At 44.5% G+C, this 25,689-nt stretch overlaps 2 protein-coding genes across 3 annotated transcripts in view; both read left to right on the top strand.

The window, feature by feature from the left end:
• The first annotated feature begins 502 nt into the window (after positions 1-502).
• Positions 503-22,818, top strand: cand2 (cullin-associated and neddylation-dissociated 2 (putative)). Its single transcript, XM_030135083.1, has 24 exons — positions 503-682; positions 4,239-4,382; positions 4,515-4,669; positions 5,928-6,051; positions 8,102-8,159; positions 8,460-8,658; positions 9,284-9,389; positions 9,552-9,688; positions 10,669-10,979; positions 13,340-13,481; positions 13,643-13,761; positions 14,337-14,495; positions 15,336-15,557; positions 16,031-16,237; positions 17,043-17,230; positions 17,506-17,671; positions 17,748-17,888; positions 18,743-18,882; positions 19,030-19,205; positions 20,263-20,358; positions 20,644-20,813; positions 20,886-21,050; positions 22,091-22,198; positions 22,337-22,818. The coding sequence occupies exons 1-24, from the start codon at positions 615-617 to the stop codon at positions 22,568-22,570; spliced, it is 3,735 nt and encodes a 1,244-aa protein (XP_029990943.1). The 5' UTR covers positions 503-614; the 3' UTR covers positions 22,571-22,818.
• A 1,030-nt stretch (positions 22,819-23,848) lies between these two features.
• The window catches only part of cox6c (cytochrome c oxidase subunit 6C), a 5,476-nt gene continuing 3,635 nt past the window's right edge, over positions 23,849-25,689 (top strand). For both annotated transcript variants that reach the window (XM_030135086.1, XM_030135089.1), the window contains exons 1-2: positions 23,849-23,976; positions 25,516-25,629. In XM_030135086.1, coding sequence (XP_029990946.1) covers positions 25,525-25,629 — 105 coding nt within the window. In that variant the 5' untranslated portion in view covers positions 23,849-23,976; positions 25,516-25,524. The remainder of the gene's footprint in view (positions 23,977-25,515; positions 25,630-25,689) is intronic.

Genomic DNA, 25,689 nt, shown 5'->3' with positions numbered 1-25,689 from the left:
AGACACAGACTGCATTAAATATTATATCTAACATTAATGTAGCGTTTAAAGATCTAGAAGTAAAGCAGGAAGGAAAAAAGACTGAACCAGGTGGAATTCTTAATACATATGTTCTCCTTTAACTCATGCATACAGTTAATTATTGGTATGTTTGTACTATGGTGTAAAAATAGTCCAACAACAACAACAACAACAGTAATAATTCATAGTTTAATTCAATAATTTAAACATTTATTTCACTGCTGTAAACAGTCACATTGTGAATTCTGACTCAGTTTTACTTCAGTTATTTTATTAATACCCTTTGCCTCCCCTCGGGGGCGTGGGGAGTGTTAAATAAATTCAACAGTTAATATTTAGATGGTGAATGTAGTTCCAGTGTTGGACAGCTGACTGAAGCCGTGCATGGACCACCTGTCCATGCCCACATGGGGGCAGTACAGGGCTGTTTCTATTTGGATCTGGACTCTGGGTGTCAGGTTCCAGCGGCTGTCGGGTCCTCCGGGTCCTGCCTCCATGTTGTCCGGTTGGAACCTGTTGCTTCTGTCCTGGTAAACTGTGGTAAACTGTGGTAATCTGTGGTAAAGTGTGGAGACAGCTGACAGAGGGCCAAGATGTCCAATGTGTCCTACCACATCTCCAACCTCCTGGAGAAAATGACCTCCACTGACAAAGACTTTAGGTAAGAGTGTGTGTGTGTGTGTGTGTGTGTGTGTGTAACAGTGAAGGGTCTGTGGAGGACCTGAGTCACGGTGTCCATAACCAACATGTGCACAGGCTCCAGTCTGAGACAAACTGGAACTGAAGACACTGGAGAAGATTTAAAGACTGATCAGAATTAAATATAAATATAAAGAGTGGCGCTACACAGATACGGTAAAGACAGTACTAGTTAAGGAAAACAGCTGATTAGAACAGAAATCTAAGGACTGGAACTACACAGATAAGGTAAAGACAGTGCTACACTGTAAAAATAAACAAACAAACAAACAAGCAAGCAAACAAAAACATAAAAACAGTAATATTCCAGCAGCAGGGGTGCCGAAAAAATACTGTTAAATAACGGAAAATAACAATCTAAAAAAATTGCGGTAATTTTCCATAATTAAAATACAGTTTTTTTGCCCAAAATTTACATGAGATTTAGCTTTTTTTTTTTTTTTTTTTTTAATTTTTTAATTTTAATTTTAATTTTTTAACTTTTTTAATATTTAATAAAGAATATTGACATGTATTAAAACAATCAAATTACATATATATATATATATAAAATTTTCAATGAGACTAAGTTGTACAATCCACAGATAAAAACTGTATTTGGACAGTTTATCAGTGCTTATACATGTTATACATTTACCATTTACAAGACTCATGTTAGTTTAGGTTCCACATTCAGTCTAATCTGATCTAAAGTGGGCCAGACCAGGACAATAATATAAATATAGGATTAGACCAGTGTCGGCTGCTCATCTTTCAGACAGGGGAAGCTCATTGTCAGCTTACATTAAAAAAAAAAAAGTCCAGTTATTTAAACATAAATTCGATCCTCCGTTCCTTTTTCAGTAAATGCTCAGTGTCCTTATCGTACCAGTAGGCATCTTTTCCAGGACTGGACCAGTGTCCTCTGAATGTCCAGCAGAGCTGGGCTGCTCAGACGGCCTTGGCCCAGTGGGTTCCAGGTGTAGGACTGGAGCCTTTAAACTACAGAAGCTCCTTCTACACCTGCACATGGAGCTGACACTGAGGAACTAGTGACAACAGTTTGTATAGCTGCAGCATTGCACTGTCCAGTTCCAGATCTTTAAGAAAAATCAAGAAATCCCACAGTTTTCCCCTGTTCCCTGTAAGTCCTCATTCAAATACTGGACTTGAAGCTCAGACCTCAGTCTGCCTGAATCAATGATATTAAACTCAAACAAGAAATGATTAAATTATGGAACTGAAACAAGAACACGTTGAAATCATGTTAAACTGAAACAAGGAAGTACAATGAGTGTGTTTTATTTCCAGTGCAGTAAATGAACAGTTCATTTGGTAGTGGTTTCTGTCAGGGACGTGCACAGGATTATAAAGGGGCAGGGGCTCAAGGTCACAAAATGTGTGCGCCGATTTTTTTTCAGGCCTTAATAACACAATACGTGGCTTAATGTAAAATGAATAAAGTAGCCATAGATAACAACAACAACATAGCTGTGTGTATTGTGTAGCTGTGAGTGATGCAATTACTGTTTCTCTTGTGTCAACAAATGATTGTCAAAATGTGTCATAATACTGAGGTTTGGAGGACACGCGATTCAGCTGCAATTCTAAAAAGCAATAAAACATTGGCTTATTATCAGGCTATGTATTGTTGAAGATAAAGATTGTACCACATTAACATTCAACTGTGAAACATTGAACACTGACAAAAATATATAAATAAATACTAGAAAAACAGTCGTGTTTAGTCTGTAGTTCAGCCTGCATGCCTACAGGACTGCAGCCCACATGTGGATCTACAGGATTAGTTGTTGACGTAGCAGAGCGAACACAGTCTGAGACCTGAGATGAGCTACACAAGAAACTACAACAATTTACCCACTCACCAAAACTGAGTCATAACTTCCAAACTGGTAAGCTGAGGCTAATATGATATTTTTCTCAAGGTGCACATGAACGCAGCTTTCATTAAAAAAAAAAAAAAAAACTAGTCCAGGCTCCACATAAACCAGTCCTACTGTGACTGCTGCTGGAGTTTCCTGTTCCTACTGCAGAAACATTCACAGCAGCAAAGGCACAAGAAACTCAAGATCTGGAAACAAATGTAAATTGTCAGTAAAATCAAAACAGAGTGAATGATTCCTCCTGTTTCTGCTGGGATTCAATACATTCAAGTAATGTTGCAGGTGGGGGTGGGTGGGTGGGGGGGGCTTGATAAACCACAGAGGTTGAAGTCAATCCACTGTCCTGTCTGATCTGTGCAGGAACTACACAGTGGAGATGTGACCACGGCTTGTACTTGTCTTGCACTCTCTCGCTCTCTCTCTCTCTCTCTCTCTCTCGCTCTCTTTCTCTGGACAAGCGTGTGAGTGTGCAGTATGGGGAAGCCCCGCCCCTCAGTGACAGACAGCGGACAGAGAAACGGCATCAGACTCAACACACATACAACACCATGACACGCTATTACAAGGAAATGTGTACGGTAGATAAACGTGGTGTTTTTATACAGCCGTTTTCTTTTACATTCCTATGCAGAACAGGAATTTATTTATTTTTAAAAGTAAAAAGGACACTTTTTCTATGAGGAAAAAAGGGCAGGGGCTCAAGCCCCCTTTGGGCCCTATGTGTGTACATGCCTGGTTTGTGTCTGATTTCCCAGCAGAATGTGTGATGGTATTAAACTGAACTGTGTCAGTGAAGGAGCAGATCTGAAAACAGCCGTCAATCAAATGGGATTCAGCCTTTGGACCCATCCTCCAATCAGCACGCGGAAGCTCAGCATCAAACCCGGCCAAGCTCCGCCCACAGCTCCATTCACCCCCAGAGACGCTGAGCGTCCGGGTGCGGGACAACATGGTGGCATTTATCCAATTATCGTCCAGTTTAGAGTCGTTGAAAAAACCAGTTCCACTCAGTCCCATTGAAGTGCATGGACGCTGAGCGTCTACGGACAAATGCACTGAGCAGAGATGGAATGAACAAACACAGACACGGGAATGGAGGAGAAGTGAACAACATCCAGTCCACTGATCTGGGATCAAACTGATTCTGAACCAACTGGTCTGAGAGATGAACGTGTTCCAACACATTTGGAGTCAATGAAATGTCAACATGTAATTTGAGTAATGTTATGGTAAATGGACTGAACTTATATAGTGCATTTTCTCCACCTTCATGGTGCCCAAAGCGCTTTACAATTCCTCACATTCACCCACACACACACTCATACACCAGTGGGCGACTGCTGCCATGCCCTACTGGGAGCAATTTAGGGTTCAGTGTTTTGCCCAAGGACACTTCAACACGTGGACAGTCGGAACCAGGATTCGAACCGCTGACCCTTTGGTCATTGGAGTACCTGCTCTACCAACTGAGCCACAGCCGCTTTTAGGGGAAGCTGAGCTTCCACTGCAGTCTGTGAGAAATCACCTCTGGATTAGAACTGATCAATAATGTCAAGTTTAAAGTTTATCTGTGTTTAGGAGTGAAAAAAAGAACAATTCAGTGATGAAAATGTGTGTGTGTGTGTGTGTTTGCAGGTTCATGGCCACTAATGACCTGATGCTGGAGCTGCAGAAGGACAGTATTAAACTGGACGAGGACAGTGAGAGGAAGGTGGTGTCCATGCTGCTCAAACTGTTAGAGGACAAGAACGGAGAAGTGCAGAACCTGGCAGTCAAATGGTAAACACGACCTGTGGACAGGCAGGAGGATCAGCAGGACTTCCTGTCTGTGTAGCTCTTGTGAAGAATGTCCAATGACAGTCATGTGACTAAGAGGGCGTGTCCTGTTTGGGTGTGTGTGTTTGGTTTCAGTCTGGCTCCTCTGGTGGTGAAGGTGAAGGAGCCTCAGGTGGAGATGATGGTGGACATGCTGTGTTCCAACATGATGTCGGACAAAGAGCAGCTCCGAGACATTTCCAGTATGGGACTGAAGACGGTGATCGGGGAGCTGCCGCTGTCGTCACCAGGTGAGGACGATAAACACCACCTGTGAGGGTCTGGAAACTACACAGAAAACACATGTTCAGCAAAAATAAACAGCAGCGCTCCAACAAACACTGGTTCTGTTAGTGTTCCATCCTGTGAATGCACTGACTTCAGTCATATGTACTTTAATAGGACACGTCTGGATCTGCATCTGGGCAGAGCCTCTACTGCACTGTTTTTCAACTTTGGGGTCGGGACCCCATATGGGGCCTCCTGGAATTTCTAGTAATTGATAAAAATAAAAACTTACTAATAAAGATATATGTTGAGTTGAGAGAGACAATCCCAATCCATAAAAGACCTGACAAACTGTGAGTCTGAAACTGCAGCACTGTGGTTCTGTTTATCTGTGGTTCTGTTTCTGTGTCAAATGTTCATTGTGGTCAGTTTCAGATGCTGCAGCTCTTTCATAATTCATAGTTGGGATTTTTTTTTTTTTTTATAATTCACGGTTTTATTTCATTCTGTAATGGAGAATTTACATGTTTTACATTCACATGCACATATAACATTTTACAATGTTGATTTTCAATATTTCTTTTCTTTTCTTTTCTTTTCTTTTCTTTTCAGAAAAGAACAAAACTAACTATACAATTTTTTTCTATGCATATCTCCAGTGTTTTCACTTCTTGACCCCCCCCCCCTTTTTTAAAACAACAAAACATTAATAAATAAACAAATAAATAAAATAAATAATAATAATAACACCATAATTCATAGTTTCAGTTCTTGTTTGTTCAGTATTAATTGTCCTCCTTGTAAATCACAGCTGGACTGACTGGACAGATCCTGACCCTTTGTGCAGTAATCTACACCTGGATTTACTGCCTCTGTCCACAATAATAGACATTATATAGACTACATGTCCTCTAAAATTAATGTTTATTTGCAACATAGTATAGCAAACTATTACAGGATCAAAAACAAATTAATTTTAGCAAAAAAAAAAAAGTCTTAGTTTTGAATGTCTTGGGTCGCTGGAAATTTTTGATGTTAAAATGGAGTCAGGAGTAAAAAAAGGTTGGAAACCACTGGTCTACTGTGTCTGTCCATTTCGTGGCAGTTCTCCTTAATCCATGTCATATGTTGTATTAATATATGCATTTATTTAGTTCAAATTCATCCAAATGAAGTGTAATATTAGTGATTCCACAGCAGGATATATCCAATGGTTCATGTGAACAGGTCGAAGGTGTTCCTTCAACATTCACCTCCAATTCTTCTGTTTGTTTTTTCCAGGTGTGTCTATAACGGCAGGTGTGTGTAAGAAGATCACCTCCCAGCTGATTGGTGCGATGGGAAAACAGGAAGATGTGTCCGTTCAACTGGAGGCTCTGGACATCCTGTCAGACATGTTAAGAAGGTAACCACCAGAAAAGACTAAGACTAAAAACAGAAGGTAACCACCAGAAAAGACTAAGACTAAAAACAGAAGGTAACCACCAGAAAAGACTAAGACTAAAAACAGAAGGTAACCACCAGAAAAGACTAGACTAAAAACAGAAGGTAACCACCAGAAAAGACTAGACTAAAAACAGAAGGTAACCACCAGAAAAGACTAAGACTAAAAACAGAAGGTAACCACCAGAAAAGACTAGACTAAAAACAGAAGGTAACCACCAGAAAAGACTAGACTAAAAACAGAAGGTAACCACCAGAAAAGACTAGACTAAAAACAGAAGGTAACCACCAGAAAAGACTAAGACTAAAAACAGAAGGTAACCACCAGAAAAGACTAGACTAAAAACAGAAGGTAACCACCAGAAAAGACTAAGACTGAAAACAGAAGGTAACCACCAGAAAAGACTAGACTAAAAACAGAAGGTAACCACCAGAAAAGACTAGACTAAAAACAGAAGGTAACCACCAGAAAAGACAAGACTAAAAACAGAAGGTAACCACCAGAAAAGACTAAGACTAAAAACAGAAGGTAACCACCAGAAAAGACTAGACTAAAAACAGAAGGTAACCACCAGAAAAGACTAAGACTGAAAACAGAAGGTAACCACCAGAAAAGACTAAGACTGAAAACAGAAGGTAACCACCAGAAAAGACTAGACTAAAAACAGAAGGTAACCACCAGAAAAGACTAGACTAAAAACAGAAGGTAACCACCAGAAAAGACTAAGACTAAAACAGAAGGTAACCACCAGAAAAGACTAAGACTAAAAACAGAAGGTAACCACCAGAAAAGACTAGACTAAAAACAGAAGGTAACCACCAGAAAAGACTAGACTAAAAACAGAAGGTAACCACCAGAAAAGACTAGACTAAAAACAGAAGGTAACCACCAGAAAAGACTAGACTAAAACAGAAGGTAACCACCAGAAAAGACTAGACTAAAAACAGAAGGTAACCACCAGAAAAGACTAGACTAAAAACAGAAGGTAACCACCAGAAAAGACTAGACTAAAAACAGAAGGTAACCACCAGAAAAGACTAAGACTAAAAACAGAAGGTAACCACCAGAAAAGACTAGACTAAAAACAGAAGGTAACCACCAGAAAAGACTAGACTAAAAACAGAAGGTAACCACCAGAAAAGACTAAGACTAAAAACAGAAGGTAACCACCAGAAAAGACTAGACTAAAAACAGAAGGTAAACACCAAAAAAGACTAAGACTGAAAACAGAAGGTACCACCAGAAAAGACTAGACTAAAAACAGAAGGTAACCACCAGAAAAGACTAGACTAAAAACAGAAGGTAACCACCAGAAAAGACTAAGACTAAAAACAGAAGGTAACCACCAGAAAAGACTAGACTAAAAACAGAAGGTAACCACCAGAAAAGACTAAGACTGAAAACAGAAGGTAACCACCAGAAAAGACTAGACTAAAAACAGAAGGTAACCACCAGAAAAGACTAAGACTGAAAACAGAAGGTAACCACCAGAAAAGACTAGACTAAAAACAGAAGGTAACCACCAGAAAAGACTAGACTAAAAACAGAAGGTAACCACCAGAAAAGACTAGACTAAAAAACAGAAGGTAACCACCAGAAAACACTAGACTAAAAACAGAAGGTAACCACCAGAAAAGACTAAGACTGAAAACAGAAGGTAACCACCAGAAAAGACTAAGACTGAAAACAGAAGGTAACCACCAGAAAAGACTAGACTAAAAACAGAAGGTAACCACCAGAAAAGACTAAGACTAAAAACAGAAGGTAACCACCAGAAAAGACTAAGACTAAAAACAGAAGGTAACCACCAGAAAAGACTAAGACTAAAAACAGAAGGTAACTACAACAAAAGACTAGACTGAGACTAAATATGTATTTGTTCTAAGTCATAGATAATATAAAAAAGCAGACAGTGTTCTTTGTGTCGACATTCTGTTTGTTTTAATGGAATTAAACCTCAGACTAATGGAAACGGTGTCACATGATCAGTGTGTTTGTGTGTTTTGTTCAGGCTCAGCGGTGCTCTGGTCAGTTTTCACAGCTCTCTGCTCTCCAGTCTGTTACCTCAGGTGAGACACCATCAAACTATCAATCAATCAATCAATCAATCAATCCAATTGTGTGTGTGTGTATATATATATATATATATATATATATATATATATATATATGTATATATATATGTACATGTATGTAGCCACACAATAATAAAAGTTATCTCTAATTATATTCAGACCATTGTGCCTTTAGTTCTTTTGTAACTGTAACTGTAATGTGGACTCTGTTTTCCTTTGTCGTTCATCTGTCCGTCCGTTTACTTCTTTATAACTGTATTAATTGGATCCTCTTTCACTCGTCCGTCCTGTTAGTTAACCAGCCCCAGAATGGCGGTCAGGAAGCGCTCCATCCTGGCTCTGGGACACCTGGTGCCCTGCAGTAGCCCCGCCCTCTTCTCCCAGCTGACTGAACACCTGATGGCCGAGCTGTCCAAGGGTCCAAGCACGTCCATGAGCAGGACATACGTCCAGTGTCTGGCAACCATCAGCCGTCAGGGAGGACATCGAGTTGGTAAGACCAACCTGTCCAACTGGATTTATAAAAGACATAAGACAACACAGAGGACAAAGTAACCCTAGCCCTACCAGGGGTGAACCCTAACCCTAGCCCTACCGGGGTGAACCCTAACCCTGACCCTACCGGGGTGAACCCTAACCCTGACCCTACCAGGGTGAACCCTAACCCTAGCCCTACCGGGGTGAACCCTAACCCTAGCCCTACCGGGGTGAACCCTAACCCTAGCCCTACCAGGGTGAACCCTAACCCTAGCCCTACCGGGGTGAACCCTAACCCTGACCCTACCGGGGTGAACCCTAACCCTGACCCTACCGGGGTGAACCCTAACCCTAGCCCTACCAGGGTGAACCCTAACCCTAGCCCTACCGGGGTGAACCCTAACCCTGACCCTACCGGGGTGAACCCTAACCCTGACCCTACCGGGGTGAACCCTAACCCTGACCCTACCGGGGTGAACCCTAACCCTGACCCTGTGATGGGACCATTCTGTTGTGAATGTATGCCTGCTGGGGTCAGGGGTTCATGTCTGCTGTGTGAACCTTCACCTGTGGACTGTTGGACAGATGTTCACTCAGACTGCTCTGTGTTTGATGGTTCTATGCTTGTGTGTGTTCTGCAGGTGAACATTTAGAGAAGCTGATCCCCATGGTGGTGAAGTTCACCAGTGTAGAAGACGACGAGCTCCGAGAATACTGTTTCCAAGCATTTGAAGCATTTATACGCAGGTACACACACACACACACACACACACACACACACACACACACACACACACCACACACACACACACACACACACACACACACACACACATTCCTTCCATCACCGTTCTCCTCTTATTCACTCTGTGTCATGTGACTGTCATGTGACTGTCATGTGACTGCCAGGTGTCCAAAGGAGATGTCACCGCACATCACCACGGTAACACAACTTTGCCTCAAGTTCATGACCTTTGACCCCAACTATAATTATGATGATGATGAAGAGGAGGACAGCATGGACCTGGAGGACAGACTGGATGAAGGTACCTGTGTGTGTGTGTGTGTGTGTGTGTGTGTGTGTGTGTCCAGATCCTCACATGTCCTGTTTGTCACATGTTTTTTTATGTTATTGTAAAATGTCCTTTCTCTCTTCTTCTGTGTTACTACAGACCTGCTCAAATATCCATGTGTCCATAGTTTATCTCAGAGGTGTCAAACTCATTGAAGTTCAGGGTCCACATTCAGCTGAATTTGATCTGAAGCGGGCCAAACCATTAAAATAATTGCATAAAACCCTATAAATAATGACACCTCCAAGTTTTTCTCTTCATTTTAGTGCAATAAAAACATTAAATTATGAAAATATTTACATTTACAAACTATCTTTTCACCCAAAAGTTGTGAATAACCAGAAAAAAATGTAATGTCTTAAGAAAAATAGGCTAAATTTAAACAATATTATGCCTCAGCTTATCACTTGTACATGTGCATTTACACATAATGTTACACAAACATAATGTTGAGATTTTGAAGTTTGGAATGTGTAACTAAAATAAGAATGTCTACGATATTATGTGTCAACATATTAACACAACTTACAAATCGGATCTACAAATCCACAAAACATTTAGGAACAGACAGAATATTGTTCAAACTGTATTTGATTTTCAGGTTGTTCACATTTTATTGTCAGGGTTATTCGACTATTATTTTACTTTAGATCACACTGGGCTCAAACCAGTTCAACACCTTTGACTGTTCATACCTTCAGTGTCATTTTTGCACTCCATAAAATCATCCCACAGGCCGGATTGGAACCTAAGGAGGGCCGGTTTTGGCCCACGGGCCGCATGTTTGACGCCTGTGGTTTATCTAGTCCGACTGTAGTTCAGAGTCTGTTTTCATCAACATGAGCAGACATCTCCACTGTGACTGTGTTCTTAAACTGTTCCCTGGTTACAGTAGTATTCTCCTGTACTTGGTATTATGGGATGTGACCTGACTGCGTTGTGGTTCCATGCAGAGTCAGATGATGAGTACAGCGATGACGACGACATGAGCTGGAAGGTGCGCCGTTCGTCCATTAAGTGTCTGGAGGCTTTGATCCACACCCGCAGGGACATGCTGCTGTCCTTCTACTCGTCCATTAGCCCGGCTCTGCTCGCTCGCTTCAAGGAACGAGAGGAGAACGTCCGAGCCGACGTGTTCGCAGCCTTTTCAACGCTGCTGAGGCAGACACGAGTGGGAACCAGTCACCACGGTCTGATTTCCGCCCCTTCAGATCACCATGGAAACCAAGGGGAGGAGCCAACGGTGGTCATGTTGAAGAAACAGGTGAAGCACGGGTTAGAAACAAGTGAAGTATGGGTTAGAAAGGAGAAACATCAGTTAGAAACGGGTGAAACATGTTTCACCCGTTTCTAACTCATGTCTGTCTGAGGTTAAAGCAATGTTTTTCAGCTCTGGGGTCAGGACCCCATGTGGGGTCGCCTGGCATTTCTAATAATTGATAAAATAAAATCCTTCCAGGAGGGACAGTGCGGTTTTCGTCCCGGTCTTGGACCACTGGACCAGCTCTACACCCTCCATCGGGTGCTCGAGGGTTCATGGGAGTTCATCCAGCCGGTCCACATGTGTTTTGTGGATCTGGAGAAGGCGTTGGACCGTGCCCCTCGTGGTATCCTGTGGGGGGTGCTTCAGGAGTATGGGGTCCGGGGTCCTCTTCTAAGGGCAGTCTGGTCCTTGTATGACCGAAGCAGGAGCCTGGTTCACATTGCCGGCAGTCAGTCAGACCTGTTCCAGGTGCATGTGGGACTCTGCAGGGCTGCCCTTTGGCACCGGTTCTGTTCATCATTTTTATGGACAGAATTTCTAGGCACAGCCAGGGGCCGGAGGGGGTCCGGTTTGGGGACCACAGGATTTCATCTCTGCTTTTTGCAGATGATGTTGTCCTGTTGGCCTCATTGAACCTGGACCTTCAGCGTGCCCTGGGGCGGTTTGCAGCCCAGTGTGAAGCGAGTGGGATGAGGATCAGCACCTCCAAATCCGAGGCCATGGTTCTGGACCAGAAAAAGGTGGTCTGCCCTCTCCGGGTTGGTAGGGAGTCTTTGCCCCATGTGGAGGAGTTCCGGTATCTGGGTCTGGTTCACAGTGAGGGAAGGATGGAGCGTCAGATTGACGGGTGGATGGGTGCAGCGTCTGCAGTGATGCATGGGTCTGTTGTGGTTCAGAAGGAGCTGAGCCGAGAGGAGAAGCTCTGGATTTACCCTCAGTCTACGTTCCTCCCCTCACCTATGGTCACGAGCTTTGGGTCAGGACCGAAAGGACCAGATCCAGGATACAAGCGGTCCAAATGAGTTTCCTCCACAGGGTGGGTGGGTGAGTCCACCCTTAGGGATAGGGGGAGTAGCTCAGAGTAGAGCCGCTGCTCCTCCACATCCAGAGGAACCAGCTGAGGTGGATCAGACATCTGGTTCAGATCCTCCTGGACTCCTCCCTGGGGAGGTGTTCTGGGCATGTCCCACTGGGAGGAGACCTGAGGGAAGACCTAGGACACACTGGAGAGACTATGTCTGTGGACTGGACTGGGAACACCTCAGGGTCCCCCTGGAAGAGCTGGAGGAGGAGTCTGAGGAGAGGGAGGAGTCTGGGCGTCCCTGCTTAGACTGTTACCCCCGCGACCTGGCCCCAGATAAGAGGAAGAGAATGGATGGATGGATGGATGATAAAATAAAAATAAAACCTTCCTAATATAAATCTGTGTTGAGTTGACAGAGACAATCCCAATCCATAAAAGACAAACTGAGTCTGAAACTGCAGCACTGTGGTTCTGTTTCTGTGTCAAATGTTCACTGTGGTCAGTTTCAGATGCTGCAGCTCTTTCATAATTCATAGTTTCAGTTCTTGTTTGTTCAGTATTAATTGTCCTCCTTGTAAATCCCAGTTGGACTGACTGGACAGATCCTGAGCCTTTGTGCAGTAATCTACACCTGGATTTACTGCGTCTGTCCACAATAATAGACATTATACAGACTAAATGTCCTCTGACATTAACCTGGATTTGAAACAGAGGATAGAAAACTATTACAGGATTAAAAACTAATGAATTTAGAATGAACTCAAACAAAATGACATTCAACAACATTAAAGAAAATATAAACAACAGCAGAGCGTAAATGTGTATTTATGGGTCGGACCAGATGGAGAACATTATTCAGAACTAGATCTAAGGTCCGTGGAGGACCGGTTTGGTCACCTGGTTCACTGGGGTTTAGAGCCCCTCCCAGCCCCACAGGAGGTGGGGCTGGGAGGGCGCTAGGCGGGGCTTGGAGGTCTGAGCACAGTTTGGGTCTGAGTTCTGCAAACCAAACCAGTTCTGTGATGGAACTGGTTCTGAGTTCACTGCAGTACTGACCCACAAAGGACCTGGACCATCTGGTCCTTTGTAATCCAGCCTGTTTGTTGAACTGTCCCTGGTCCAGTCAGTGTCCTCTCATGTCTTTAACCTCAGACAGATTGGACCATAACTGGACTGATCTGGACCAGCAGGTCTGGGTCTGAATGGTTCAGGACAGTCAGACCTGTTTAACACATGGATTTTCTAACGGTGGTCCATATTCTATAGTTACACTAATGTCCTGGACCTGTGTGTGTGTGTGTGTGTGTGTGTGTGTATTTGTGTGTATTGTGTGTAGGTTCCTGTCATAGTGAAGGCACTTCATCGACAGCTGAAGGAGAAGAGTGTGAAGTCCAGACTGGGCTGTTTGTGTTTACTGACTGAACTGACACACACTGTCCCAGGAGCACTGGAGGAGCACATACCTGCACTGATACCAGGTACACACACACACACACACACACACATATACACACACTCATCCTTCCTCCATCCTTTCAGTTGTTCTTCCTCCTCTCTCTCTCTCTTTACTCTCTGCCGTTTAACCTTTACTTCCTGTTCCCCTCCTTTGGCTTGGATCCCTTTCTTCCCCCCCCCCCAGGTATCATCTTCTCTCTCACAGATAAATCCTCCTCCTCCACCATCAGGATCGATGCTCTGTCTTTCCTCCACGTCCTCCTCCTCTCTCATCCTCCTCAGGCCTTTCAGCCTCACATGCAGGTTCTTTAAAACTCTTTTTCCTTTCATTGCTATCACACACTTGGACATCACATGGCTTTCACACATGTACTGTACATGTATATTTGCCCCCCCCCCCCCCCCTGCTGTCCCAGGGTTCAAAGGGGGAGGGGGGCTGAGTGTCTTATTGACATTTGGTCAGATGTCCATATTATGAAACTGGGTCGGAATGAGCTGTTCTTGACAGTTCACATTATTTTCATAAATTTGTGTCAGTACAAATAGAATATATATTCCGAAAATGATAACTGTATGTAGGACCTCCACATCTGTTTTCATCAACACCCGTGTCTCTGATTGACCCCACCCCAGACTTTTCTGTCCAATGCCAGTGCGGTTTGTCACATGCTGCTTCTGTTTATGCACTAGCAAAAAGTGTGACCCAAATGAAAGTCCGCATTCGATCCGAATCAAATAAGCGAACCAAAGGACTTTTCAGGTGTGAATACAGCCTTAGTAAATGACATCCTGTTCCACGTCCATTTGTCTCGTCCACTTCCATCTGTGTCTTCCTTTGTGTGTGCATTCTGAACTTCTCCAGTCTTTTGTCCTTGCAGGTGCTGCTGCCTCCTGTGGTGGCCTGTATGGAGGACTCCTTCTATAAGATCACCTCAGAGGCCCTGCTGGTCACCCAGCAGCTGGTCAGAGTCATGAGGCCCCTGGAGCCCACCACCACCACAGGGGGGGGGTTCGACCCCAAACCATTTGTCAAACAGGTATGACAGTCAGGACAGGTACCTGGTAGGTACCAGGATCTGCCAAAGGTTTTTTTTTCCCTTTTTTTAATTTTAATGTTTTAAATCACTTTTATAGTGCAGTAACAAAAAAACAAACAAACAAAAAAAATACAACACAACAACAAGGGGGGATGCTGTTCCTTATGCATTCGACGGCTTTTCTGTACCTGAAATGTTAATTTTTCCATGGTATATATTTCCTATATAATGTCCAGCCATTGTTGTGGTCGTAGAGGGTCACTTTTGAATCAGTTCCTTGTGACTACCTTTTTGCTGCAAGAATTAAAATTTTAAATAAGTAAGTGTCTTCTCTTTTAATTACGTCATCAGGTATTAGACCCAGGTTGATAGTCTGGGGGTTGTTATTTCCTTTTGCTGTTGTTCATACTGATTATTTTTGTACTTGATTAATCTATCGATTATTTTCTTCAATTTGATGAAATGGTTTCTTGAAAAGGCGAGGGTAAAAATGTGAAATGGACATGAAATGACAAACAACTGGTCCTTTTATTCCAGAACCAGATGAAACAACAACCACAAAAACAATTAAAGTAAAAGGATATATGACAAATATCTAGATAGAAATAACAACAACAACACCAGTCTAAAAGTCTATATAGGACTATCTATAGACCTAACCAACAGTGAACCAGTCCAGTGCCCTGTACAGACAGTATGTCCGTCCAGTCTGTACTCCTGTGCAGGTCATTGTTTCCATCAGTGCTTGAACACATTTGAACCTTTTATCATCAGTTCACTTCAGTAGGATGTAAACGACAGTAAAAAACTTCTATTAATGAGGATCATTTGTCTCTTCAGGTGTTTTCTCCGACTCTAAAAAGGCTCAAAGCGACAGACATCGACCAGGAAGTGAAGGAGAGGGCTATTTCCTGTATGGGTCACATGGTGTGTCACCTTGGAGATCACCTGGGGGCGGAGCTACAAGGTGTTCTCACCGTCTTTCTGGATCGAATGAAGAATGAGATCACCAGACTGACAGCTGTCCAGACGGTCGCCATGGTTACCGCCTCTCCATTAAAGGTTCATTGTTGGAGTGGTTTTTACATGTGGGACGAGAAAACCACTGGGACATTATTGATGTAACACAGACTTGTCCTTCTGTCCTCCTCTCCTCTTGTCCCTCTGTCCTTCTGTCCCTCTGTCCTTCTGTCCATCTGTCCCTCTGTCCATCTGTCCTCTGTCCCTCTGTCCATCTGTCCCTCTGTCCTCTGTCCCTCTGTCCATCTGTCCTTCTGTCCATCTGTCCCTCTGTCCTTCTGTCCATCTGTCCTCTGTCCCTCTGTCCTTCTGTCCCTCTGTCCATCTGTCCCTCTGTCCTTCTGTCCCTCTGTCCATCTGTCCCTCTGTCCTCTGTCCATCTGTCCCTCTGTCCTTCTGTCCATCTGTCCCTCTGTCCCTCTGTCCATCTGTCCCTCTGTCCATCTGTCCCTCTGTCCCTCTGTCCTCTGTCCTTCTGTCCATCTGTCCCTCTGTCCTTCTGTCCCTCTCCTCAGATCGACCTGTCGTCCATTCTACCTGAGGTTTTGTCCGTCCTTGGCTCTTTCTTGCGGAAGAACCAGCGGACTCTTAAACTGTCCTCGTTGGCCTGTCTCAGCGCTCTACTGTCTCATTATGGGTCCTGTATTAAACCTGCTGCTCTGGAGGCCGTTCTGACTGAACTACCTGCTCTGGTGGATGAGACCGACATGCACGTGTCACAGGTAAGGCAAGGCAAATTTATTTGTATAGCACAATTCATACACAGGGCAATTCACAGTGCTTTAACACTACCACTGACTGTGGTTCCATGTCCACTGACCTAGAAACCTACCTTACCCCTTCCCCTTCCCCCTTCCCCTTACCCCTACCCCTTACCCCTACCCCTTACGATACTACTGTTACAGGGGTGGCCAACCCTGGTCCTGGAGAGCCACTATCCTGCATGTATTAGATGTTTCCCTCTTCCAGCACACCTGATGATCATTATCAGGCTTCTGCAGAGCTTGATGATAGGCTCATCATTTGAACCTGGTGTGTTGGAAGAGGGATGAATCTAAAACATACTGGATTGTGGCTCTCCAGGACCAGGGTTGGCCACCCCTGTACTATTACAACAGTTAGTACAAATACTATAAACCTCTACCATCTATGGAACTATAGAATAAACACTATCATAACTAAATGGATAAGTGAGTGATGACAATGTAGGAGGAGAAAGGCAGGACCACAGCAGCAGGTCCAGAGAGGATCCAGGGAACACCTGTGATGATCCAGGGAAAACCTGTGATGATCCAGGGAGAACCTGTGATGATCCAGGGAAAACCTGTGATGACCCAGGGAGAACCTGTGATGATCCAGGGAAAACCTGTGATGACCCAGGGAGAACCTGTTATGATCCAGGGAAAACCTGTGAGGTGATAAAGCACAGAGACTCCAGGGAAGAAGTCAAGTCAGTAACATGTATTCACTGGGGCGTAGATAGAAGAGAAGTTCTTCTGTGAATACAAACGGACCTTTTGTGTTCAGGTTTCCATGACATTGCTGACCTGTGTGGCCAAAGCCTCCCCCTCGTCCCTGGCTAAGATCAGCTCGTCGGTGCTGCCTGGCGTCTTCAGACTCATCCATTCACCGCTGCTGCAGGGGGGTGCGCTGGTAGCCATACTGGACTTCCTTCAGGCACTGGTACTGTCCAAATCCACCAACTGTGGATACAGGTAAGAACCACCTTCCATAAACAGGGTTCACACACAGAGTCTGAAGAACATACATGGAACTAATAAATGAAGAACAAATAGGAAGTAGTAAATCTGTACCAACACATGTTTGAAATGGAGTGGACAGACAGCTGAAATCTGATTGGTTAAAGGAACAGTCCTGATGTTCTACAGTTTAAGTTCCCTTCACTACTGACTCTGAAGGACCAGGACAGATTAGATGAACCCTGGTCACACATACAGACTCACATCTGTGTTCTTCTTCTTCTCTCCAGTCAGTTGCTGAAGTGTCTGACAGAGCCGTTCCACAGGCCGCTGTCGGCTCCAGACTGCGCTGCCGTTCACAGACAGTCCTATCAGTCTGTGGCTCGCTGTGTGGCTGCCCTGTCCTCTGTCTGTCCAAAGGAGACCCCCAGCACCGTGTCCAGCCTCATACAGGAGGTACTGCATGTTCGACTGTGCTCTGTCTGTCTGTCTGTCTGTCTTTCTGCTGACTGGTCTGCTTTGTCGTCCTCAGGTGAAAAGTCCCGCCTCCCCAGAGTCAGCCCGGGTCCTGGCTTTGTTGTGTCTGGGGGAGGTGGGGAGGAGCGGCAGTCTGGGAGCCAGTAAGGAGGTGCAGGGAGTCATCCTGGAGGCCTTCACCTCCACCAGTGAGGAGGTAACACACGCACACACACACGCACACGCACACACACACACACACACACACACACAAACACAGATACACACACACACACATACACACACAGATACACACACACACAGATACACACACAGATACACACACACATACACATACACACACACACACACAGATACACACACACACACACACACACACCTGAAACAGATCAAACACATGCAGAGAAGAAGAAACCAAATCCATAAACACATGTTCATATTAGACTGATTCTACTGAAGCTACAATCCAAGGACGGAGAGGACAGAGACATTATAGGGACAGCAGATGGTTCAGAAACAGAAGAAACTAGAAGCACTCGGAGAGCGCAGACCTCCGCCAAGGCTGATCAGTGCCCCCCTCCGTGGGCCCCCCCACCCCCGATCACCACCAAAATTTAATCATTTCTTCCTTATCCCATTTCCAACAAACCCTAAAAATTTCATCCAAATCTGTCCATAACTTTTTGAGTTATGTTGCACACTAACGGACAGACAAACAAACAGACAGACAAACAAACAAACAAACAAACAAACAAACAAACCCTGGCAAAAACATAACCTCCTTGGCGGAGGTAACAAACACTGAAGTCTGACGATTTGAAGGCAACCAGGGCACAGTGCCTTATTTATTTATTTATTTATTTATTTATTTGGTGTTTCTAGTAACATAACATTTATCAAAGTTGTGACAAAATACCTTCAGTGTCCACAGTCCCTGACAGTCCAGTGTCAGGTGGACCTTCACAGTCCAGTGTCAGGTGGACCTTCACGGTCCTGTGTCAGGTGGACCTTCACGGTCCAGGGTCAGCCTGTGTTCTGTCTGTGGTTCAGGTGAAGACGGCAGCGTCCTGCGCTTTAGGCAGCATGGCGGTGGGCGGGCTCAACGACTACCTACCCTTCCTGCTCAAAGAGATCTCGGCCCAGCCCAGAAGACAGTACCTGCTCCTGCACTCACTCAAAGAAGTCATCAGGTGTGTGAGTAATCGGATACTTCTGAGGCTAAAGGTGGACGTTTGGGTCTGTAAGGGTTAAAGGTGGACGTTTGTCCATCTGTGTAGGACACTTGTTGTACTAACTGCTGCTGTCCCTGTCCTTGGTCTGTGTCTTTGTCCCTCCAGTGCCTGTCCTTCCTCCAGTCTGTCCCCTCATATGGAGTCCATCTGGGCCTTACTGTTTCAGAACTGTCAGTGTCAGGAGGAGGGAACCAGGAACCTGGTGGCTGAATGTCTGGGAAAACTCACCTTAGTCAACCCTGCACAGCTGTTACCCAGACTGCAACAGCAGCTGAAAGCCAGTGAGTACCTGAGACTAGGGTGACCAGGTGTCCCACTTTGTGCTGGACTGCACAGCATTATGACCATTTTTTTCATGTCCCGCAAATTGAGAAAATGTCCCACATTTGATTGGCTCTGTCTGTCCAAAGTGCAGGACAGTCGCCTTTCTTCAAATACAACTTTCGTTTTATAGCAGAGACTGCGCTATCACCATTGGCTGTGTCCGCTGTCAATCAACCAACATACACATGGGGTTCAAACCAGAGGTGTTTTCTGTCAGACTGCAGAGGAAGCTCATCTTCCCCTAAAATGACTCCCATTAAATGCTCAAATCTGTTCAGTTGTTTTCATTTCATTGACTCCAAATGTGTTGGAACACGTTCATCTCTCAGACCAGTTGGTTCAGAATCAGTTTGATCCCAGATCAGTGGACTGGATGTTGTTCACTTCTCCTCCATTCCCGTGTCTCTGTTTTCTCCTCCATCTCTGCTCAGTGCATTTGTCCGTAGACGCTCAGCGTCCATGCACTTCAATGGGACTGAGTGGAACTGGTTTTTTCATTGACTCAAAACTGGACGGTAATTGGATAAATGCCACCATGTTGTCCCGCCCCCGGACGCTCGGCGTCCTGGGGGTGAACAGATCTGTGGGCGGAGCTCGGCCGGGCCAGACACTGAACTTCCATGTGCTGATTGGAGGATTGGTCAAAAGGCTGAATCCCATTTGATTGACAGCTGTTTTCAGATCTGCTCCTTCACTGACACAGTTCAGTTTAATACCGTCACACATTCTGCTGTGAAATCACAGAAACCAAATGAACTGTTCATTTACTGACCTGGAAATACACAAATCACAAGGAACGGAGGGCCGAATTTATGTTTAAATAACTTGACTTTTTTTTTTTTGATATAAGCCGAAAATGAGCTTCCCCTGTCTGAAAGATGAGCAGCCGCCACTGGTCCAAACTCATTGGACTCAGAGCCTTCAGTTCCATTGGACTGGTTGGGAGGTTGGACCTGACAGACTTCAGAGTCTTGGTTGGTTCTCCAGTTCTCAGACCTGGTTTCTTTCTTGCAGGTTCTCCTCTGGCTCGCAGTACGGTGGTGACAGCTGTGAAGTTCACTATCGTGGACCACCCGGCCCCTGTGGACGCTCTGCTCAAAGACTGTATAGGTGAGATGTTCAGTCACTGAACACACCGTTACTCTGCAGACACTTAAAGAAAACTACTGACACTACCTAACTGTAGACACTTTTACACAGATCCTTCTGTTTTTAATGTAGGTGACATCTTTTTCTTTTTTTTCAATATACTGTAGGTGACTTCTTTTATTTTCTTTAATGTAGGTAACTTCATTTTTTTTAAATGTAGGTGACTTTTTCTTTTTTTTAATGTAGGTGACTTTCTTTTTTTAATATGGGTAACTTCTTTTTCTTTCTTTTTTTTTTATAATATAGGTGACTTCTTAATAACGCTGCAGGATGAGGACATCAACGTCCGCCGTGTTGCCTTGGTGATGTTCAACTCTGCAGCCCATAATAAGCCTGTGCTGATCCATGGTCTACTAGGACGTGTACTGCCTCACCTGTACAGAGAAACCCAGATCAGGAAGGACCTGATCAGAGAGGTGGGTTTGGTGACGTCTGAAAACAGGGACATGGACTGGTTTACAGAGATCTGATGTGTGTGCATTCCACAGGTTGAAATGGGTCCGTTCAAACACACCGTGGATGACGGCCTGGACGTGCGTAAAGCAGCGTTCGAGTGCATGTACACTCTACTGGACAGCTGTCTGGACGGACTGGACGTCCTGCAGTTCCTGGATCATGTAGAAGAAGGACTGAAAGACCACTATGACATCAGGGTGAGTCCAGACGCTTTGGTTTGACCAAAATCTGAGTCTGAGTCTGCATCCAGACATTCCAAGTGCACGTTTGAACACTCATGAACATCTCATTTGAATATTCGCTCCTTTTTTTATTCATAATTATTCTGATGTTGAACTTTAGAAGAATGTTGGAAAGACTTTTTTCACTGAATCAGAGTTCCAGGGTTAGAAGTCCACGGTCCTGTCTGTAAACAATGTCAGCTGAACTCTTGGAGTGTCCGTCCACTAGTGTCCACACAGACTTTGGAGGTGGACACCATGTGTCTGTGGTCCACCTTGGACAACCCTCCTGTTTAAAGGCCTTTAGCGTCTGTCAGACTGTCAGCGTTTGGCTACAGACTAGAACGGCAAAACCAGGATTCCTTTGGTTTTGGATGTATGTCCATGTGTCTATGTGTCCATGCGTCCATGTGTCCATGCGTCCATGCATCCATGCATCCATGTGTCCATGCATCCATGTGTCCATGCGTCCATGTATCCATGTGTCCATGCGTCCTTAGACCTTTATCTCACTGCTGAATTTTTCTTTGTCAACGTCAGATTCATACGAAAGCGATTTATTTCGCTCTAGCAATTTTAGCTAGCAGCACCGTATGATATTTAAGGGTCCGTCACTTGTGTTCACTTGTGATTTTCAGTCGTCTTCTGGTCCCCACTCTACCTGGAAACATGGAGACTAAAGTTGGGAGAAAGCAGCAGAGTCCTGTCTGGGATTTATTTGAATACGACGACAGAGAAGAAGAGAAAAGAGACCACTGAACTACAACTAAACTACAACTGAACTACAACTAAGCATTTAGAAAAAAATGAAAACTAATAAAAACTATCAAACCTGCTCTAAAAACTAATTAAAACAAACTGAATTAGAGGAAAAAAGTCCAAACTAAATAAAACTAAACTATAATGAAAAATCCAAACAATTCTAACCTTGGTTATGAGTTGGTTTTCAGGCTGAATGGATCAAAGCGTTGACGTCCGTCTGAACTGGGTTCATGTGTCCTGTTGTTCTTTTCCAGATGCTAACCTTCCTAATGTTGGCCAGACTGGCCTCTCTGTGTCCTGCTGCTGTTCTGCAAAGACTGGAGCGCCTGGTAGAACCACTGAGAGCCACCTGCACCACCAAGGTCCAGAACCGCCCCACATGGAGCAGATCAGAACTGCAGACACTGATTAGTTTTAGAATGATTCTATTGATTATTGTCTTTGATTGGATTCCTTTAAACATCCTTTGAACTTGTACGGTTCCTCTGGTCGTCCTCCAGGTGAAGGCCGGTTCCGTCAAACAGGAGTTTGAGAAGCAGGAGGAGTTGCGGCGCTCGGCCATGCGTGCCGTGGCGGCGCTGTTGGCCGTTCCTGAGGTGGAGAGGAGCCCCAGCATGGCTGACTTCGCCAACCAGATCCGAACCAACGCCGACATGGCATCCATCTACCAGAGTGTCCAGGGGGGGGAGCCTGGGGGGGGTTTAGGACCTGCTGAGAGCATGGACCTGAGCTAGACCTGCGCCGCTGGGTTCACATTAGAGCTTTTACAGTCAGAACAAAACAGGTCTGAGTTAGAAAGAAGCGCAACACTGTTAAAAACAGATCTGTAACTGCACAAACTACAGCACAGAACAGGAGCAGACTGTACACACTGCATTTGTGATAAAAAAAACTGTCATGAATGAATTGATCAGGTGGTCTGAGCTATCGGAGGTTTTTATGGCAAAAACGTCTAATCGAGTTTGATTTAGTTGAAATAAAGTGGAAGCAAAACTCTGAAAAGTAGAGTTTGTGTCTTTATGTGATGGCGGGAAAGCAGGTGTAAATGATGGACCTTCTGGACAACTGACCGGGCGATCTGGACGACAGACCGGACCTTCTGGACAACTGACCGGATCTTGTGGACGAAAGACTGGACCTTCTGGACGACACACCGGACCTTCTGGAAGACAGGCTGGACCTTCTGGATGACAGACCGGACCTTCTGGATGACAGGCTGGACCTTCTGGACGACACACCGGACCTTCTGGAAGACAGGCTGGACCTTCTGGATGACAGACCGGACCTTCTGGATGACAGGCTGGACCTTCTGGATGACAGACCGGACCTTCTGCACAACAGACTGGACCTAGTGGACGACAGGCCGGACCTTCTGGATGTGGGTAGGTAGAACAGACTTTCTGTTTAAGGACGTAAGACGTAGCAAGTGTCAGTTGGAAGCGTACACAGAACCAGAGCCCAGACCAGAACCACAGAGTCCAGATCAGAACCAGAGTCCAGACCTGAACCATAGGGTCCAGACCTGAACCACAGAGCCCAGACCAGAACCACAGAGTCCAGAACTGAACCCATAGTCCAGACCTGAACCCAGACTCCAGACCTGGACCACAGAAATCCCAGAAAAAAGGATAATTCCATCCAAAACCATGGTTCTGTAATCCAGTCCTAACTCCTGTGTGTCATGTGACTAAGACAGACAGAAAAGAAAACATGGAATGAATAAAAGCACTGTTTTTGTCAGTATAATGACACATACTGATGGGAGAACTGAAGGGATTTGGGTTTTTATCCAGAAAACCTGTTAAATGCATAGATATCAGCTCTGAAATGAAACTACTATGAGCTGTTTGTGTTGGTATCATTATATTTGTCCAAATAAACGGACCTTTAGTTGGACCAGGCGTTAAAATGAACAAGAAACTGAAGAAAACAAGGAGTGGGATAAGAATTTTTTCCACGACTGTATTCAAAAACCAGTGGACTTCTTCCAGTCCAGTAGGTGGCGGTAAATACACCTTTCAGTTGTCGCCAACCGCCATTAAAACCAAAGAAGAAGAAACCTATCCGGTAGAGCCTCTTCCGGTTATCGTACGTAGCCGTTGTGTGTCCGTGGTTTCTGTGAAGGTCGTGAATACAACCGGTAAGTTTTAAACACAAAGACATCCCATAATTTAATGAGCTGAATGTGGCTTTGCATTTTCAGATCCTTCAGAGCGTTTAGATTTGTGACATGGACCATCAACAGCGCCCTTTTCTTCTGATAATACTAAACAACGTCCTCTAGAAGAAGCTAACTTATGCTAACATTAGCCGCTCATGTTGTCGCTATGAGCCAATAGCATAGAGCTAACTGAGCTAGTTCCAACTGTGACTTTACCCGTGCTACACCTGGTTTATTTAGCTCACATTATTTAGACTGGGAAACTGGACACGAAGAAAACGAGGTATCACGTGCTAAAGCCAAAATGGTAAAAGAACGTTATTAATGTGACTTACACCACGTCATTATGCTACTGGATGCTAACATGTTTTAATAGCATGATTTCTGACATTTCCAGAGAGGACTGGGGTGTTGGTGGTTTATTTTATATGGATGGTGTGATATTACAGTGTGTTATATGGTAGACTGTTGATGAAATGCCAACAGAGCTGGAGGTCAGATGGTGTCAGAGCTGACCCGAACTGACCCCGGGGACTGATGGCAGGACACACACACACGCATATATATATAAGGGCATTAGTGACTCCAGGTTTTTTCGGATCGACTTATTTGTCAATAAAATCGAAATCGAGTCGTCTTGTCGTATGATGACGTCATCACATTGACAGCGGAGGAACAACACAGACACACAGAAGTTCAGTAATGAGTAACTTGCACTAACGATTACTGGAACATTAACAATGGACAGTAAAGAGCAGAATGAAAAACTAAGACACAAGCATCAACAGTCCTTCTCAGACATTTAACCAAAACAAAACATAGGTTAACACCTGGAACTTACTTTTAAATTTAACTGAACATTAACTGGGAAAAGGTTCAGCCAGCAGCAGAAAAGACACACAGCATGTTAAAGAGAAGAGCGCACTGTCTGAATGAACTAAACGAACAGAATAATCCAAACCCACTCTGTCCACATTATTCTTCAGTCTTGATGGTGTTTCCATGGTTCAGAACATTAGACCACAGTTTAAATAGATCACAGTCAGTTTAGTTCCTACTCTGAGTCGCCTTCTTCCTTCAGTCTTGGCCTTGCACTAGTGGTGCACTGGTAATTTTTTTTTTTTGTTTGTTTTTTTAAGCCACTTTGTAGAATTTTTTGACCCGCCCTGCAAATAAAGTTACATTTTTTTGGACCCACACCAACCCGACCCAGGTCTACTGATCCACACATCACTACCACTCACTGCGCTCCATGTTTTCATGTGGAAAGATGAGAGTATCCACATGCGCTGAATGAAGGCTCACGTGCTGTCGGTGATGGAAGGGAGAGAGAGAATAACACATGACTAGTCGACTCTTCCAAAGTAACGTCAACTTGTGCCACAGACGTCGACGTGTCGACAAACCGACCTTTCAGTTAATGCCCTAGTATCTTCATATGTTTAACTCTAAAGTGTCGGTTCAGAGTCTGGCCTTCTACCAAACTGAGAACGTCCAACTTGAATGTGTTCCCTCCAGGTGATCACCATGTCTCTGCCAAAGCCTGTGATGAGAGGGCTGCTGGGAAGGCGTCTGCGGTTCCACCTGCCAGTGGCTTTCACACTGGCATTAACCGCTGCCATTGCCTTTAAGGTACCACACAGACACACACACGACAGCATCACTGATATCCATGAATCTACATGTGTCTGC

This window comes from Sphaeramia orbicularis, chromosome 5, assembly GCF_902148855.1.
Source record: "Sphaeramia orbicularis chromosome 5, fSphaOr1.1, whole genome shotgun sequence".
Classification (NCBI taxonomy): domain Eukaryota; kingdom Metazoa; phylum Chordata; class Actinopteri; order Kurtiformes; family Apogonidae; genus Sphaeramia; species Sphaeramia orbicularis.
This window is presented reverse-complemented; position numbering and strand designations above follow the sequence as displayed.

Excerpts from the sequence above, each read along its gene's own strand:
- cand2 (XM_030135083.1), top strand. The coding sequence starts at position 615 with ATGTCCAATGTGTCCTACCACATCTCCAACCTCCTGGAGAAAATGACC. Across the intron at positions 6,052-8,101 it reads CTGTCAGACATGTTAAGAAG|GCTCAGCGGTGCTCTGGTCA; the intron begins GTAACCACCAGA and ends TGTTTTGTTCAG. Across the intron at positions 8,160-8,459 it reads TCTCCAGTCTGTTACCTCAG|TTAACCAGCCCCAGAATGGC; the intron begins GTGAGACACCAT and ends CCGTCCTGTTAG.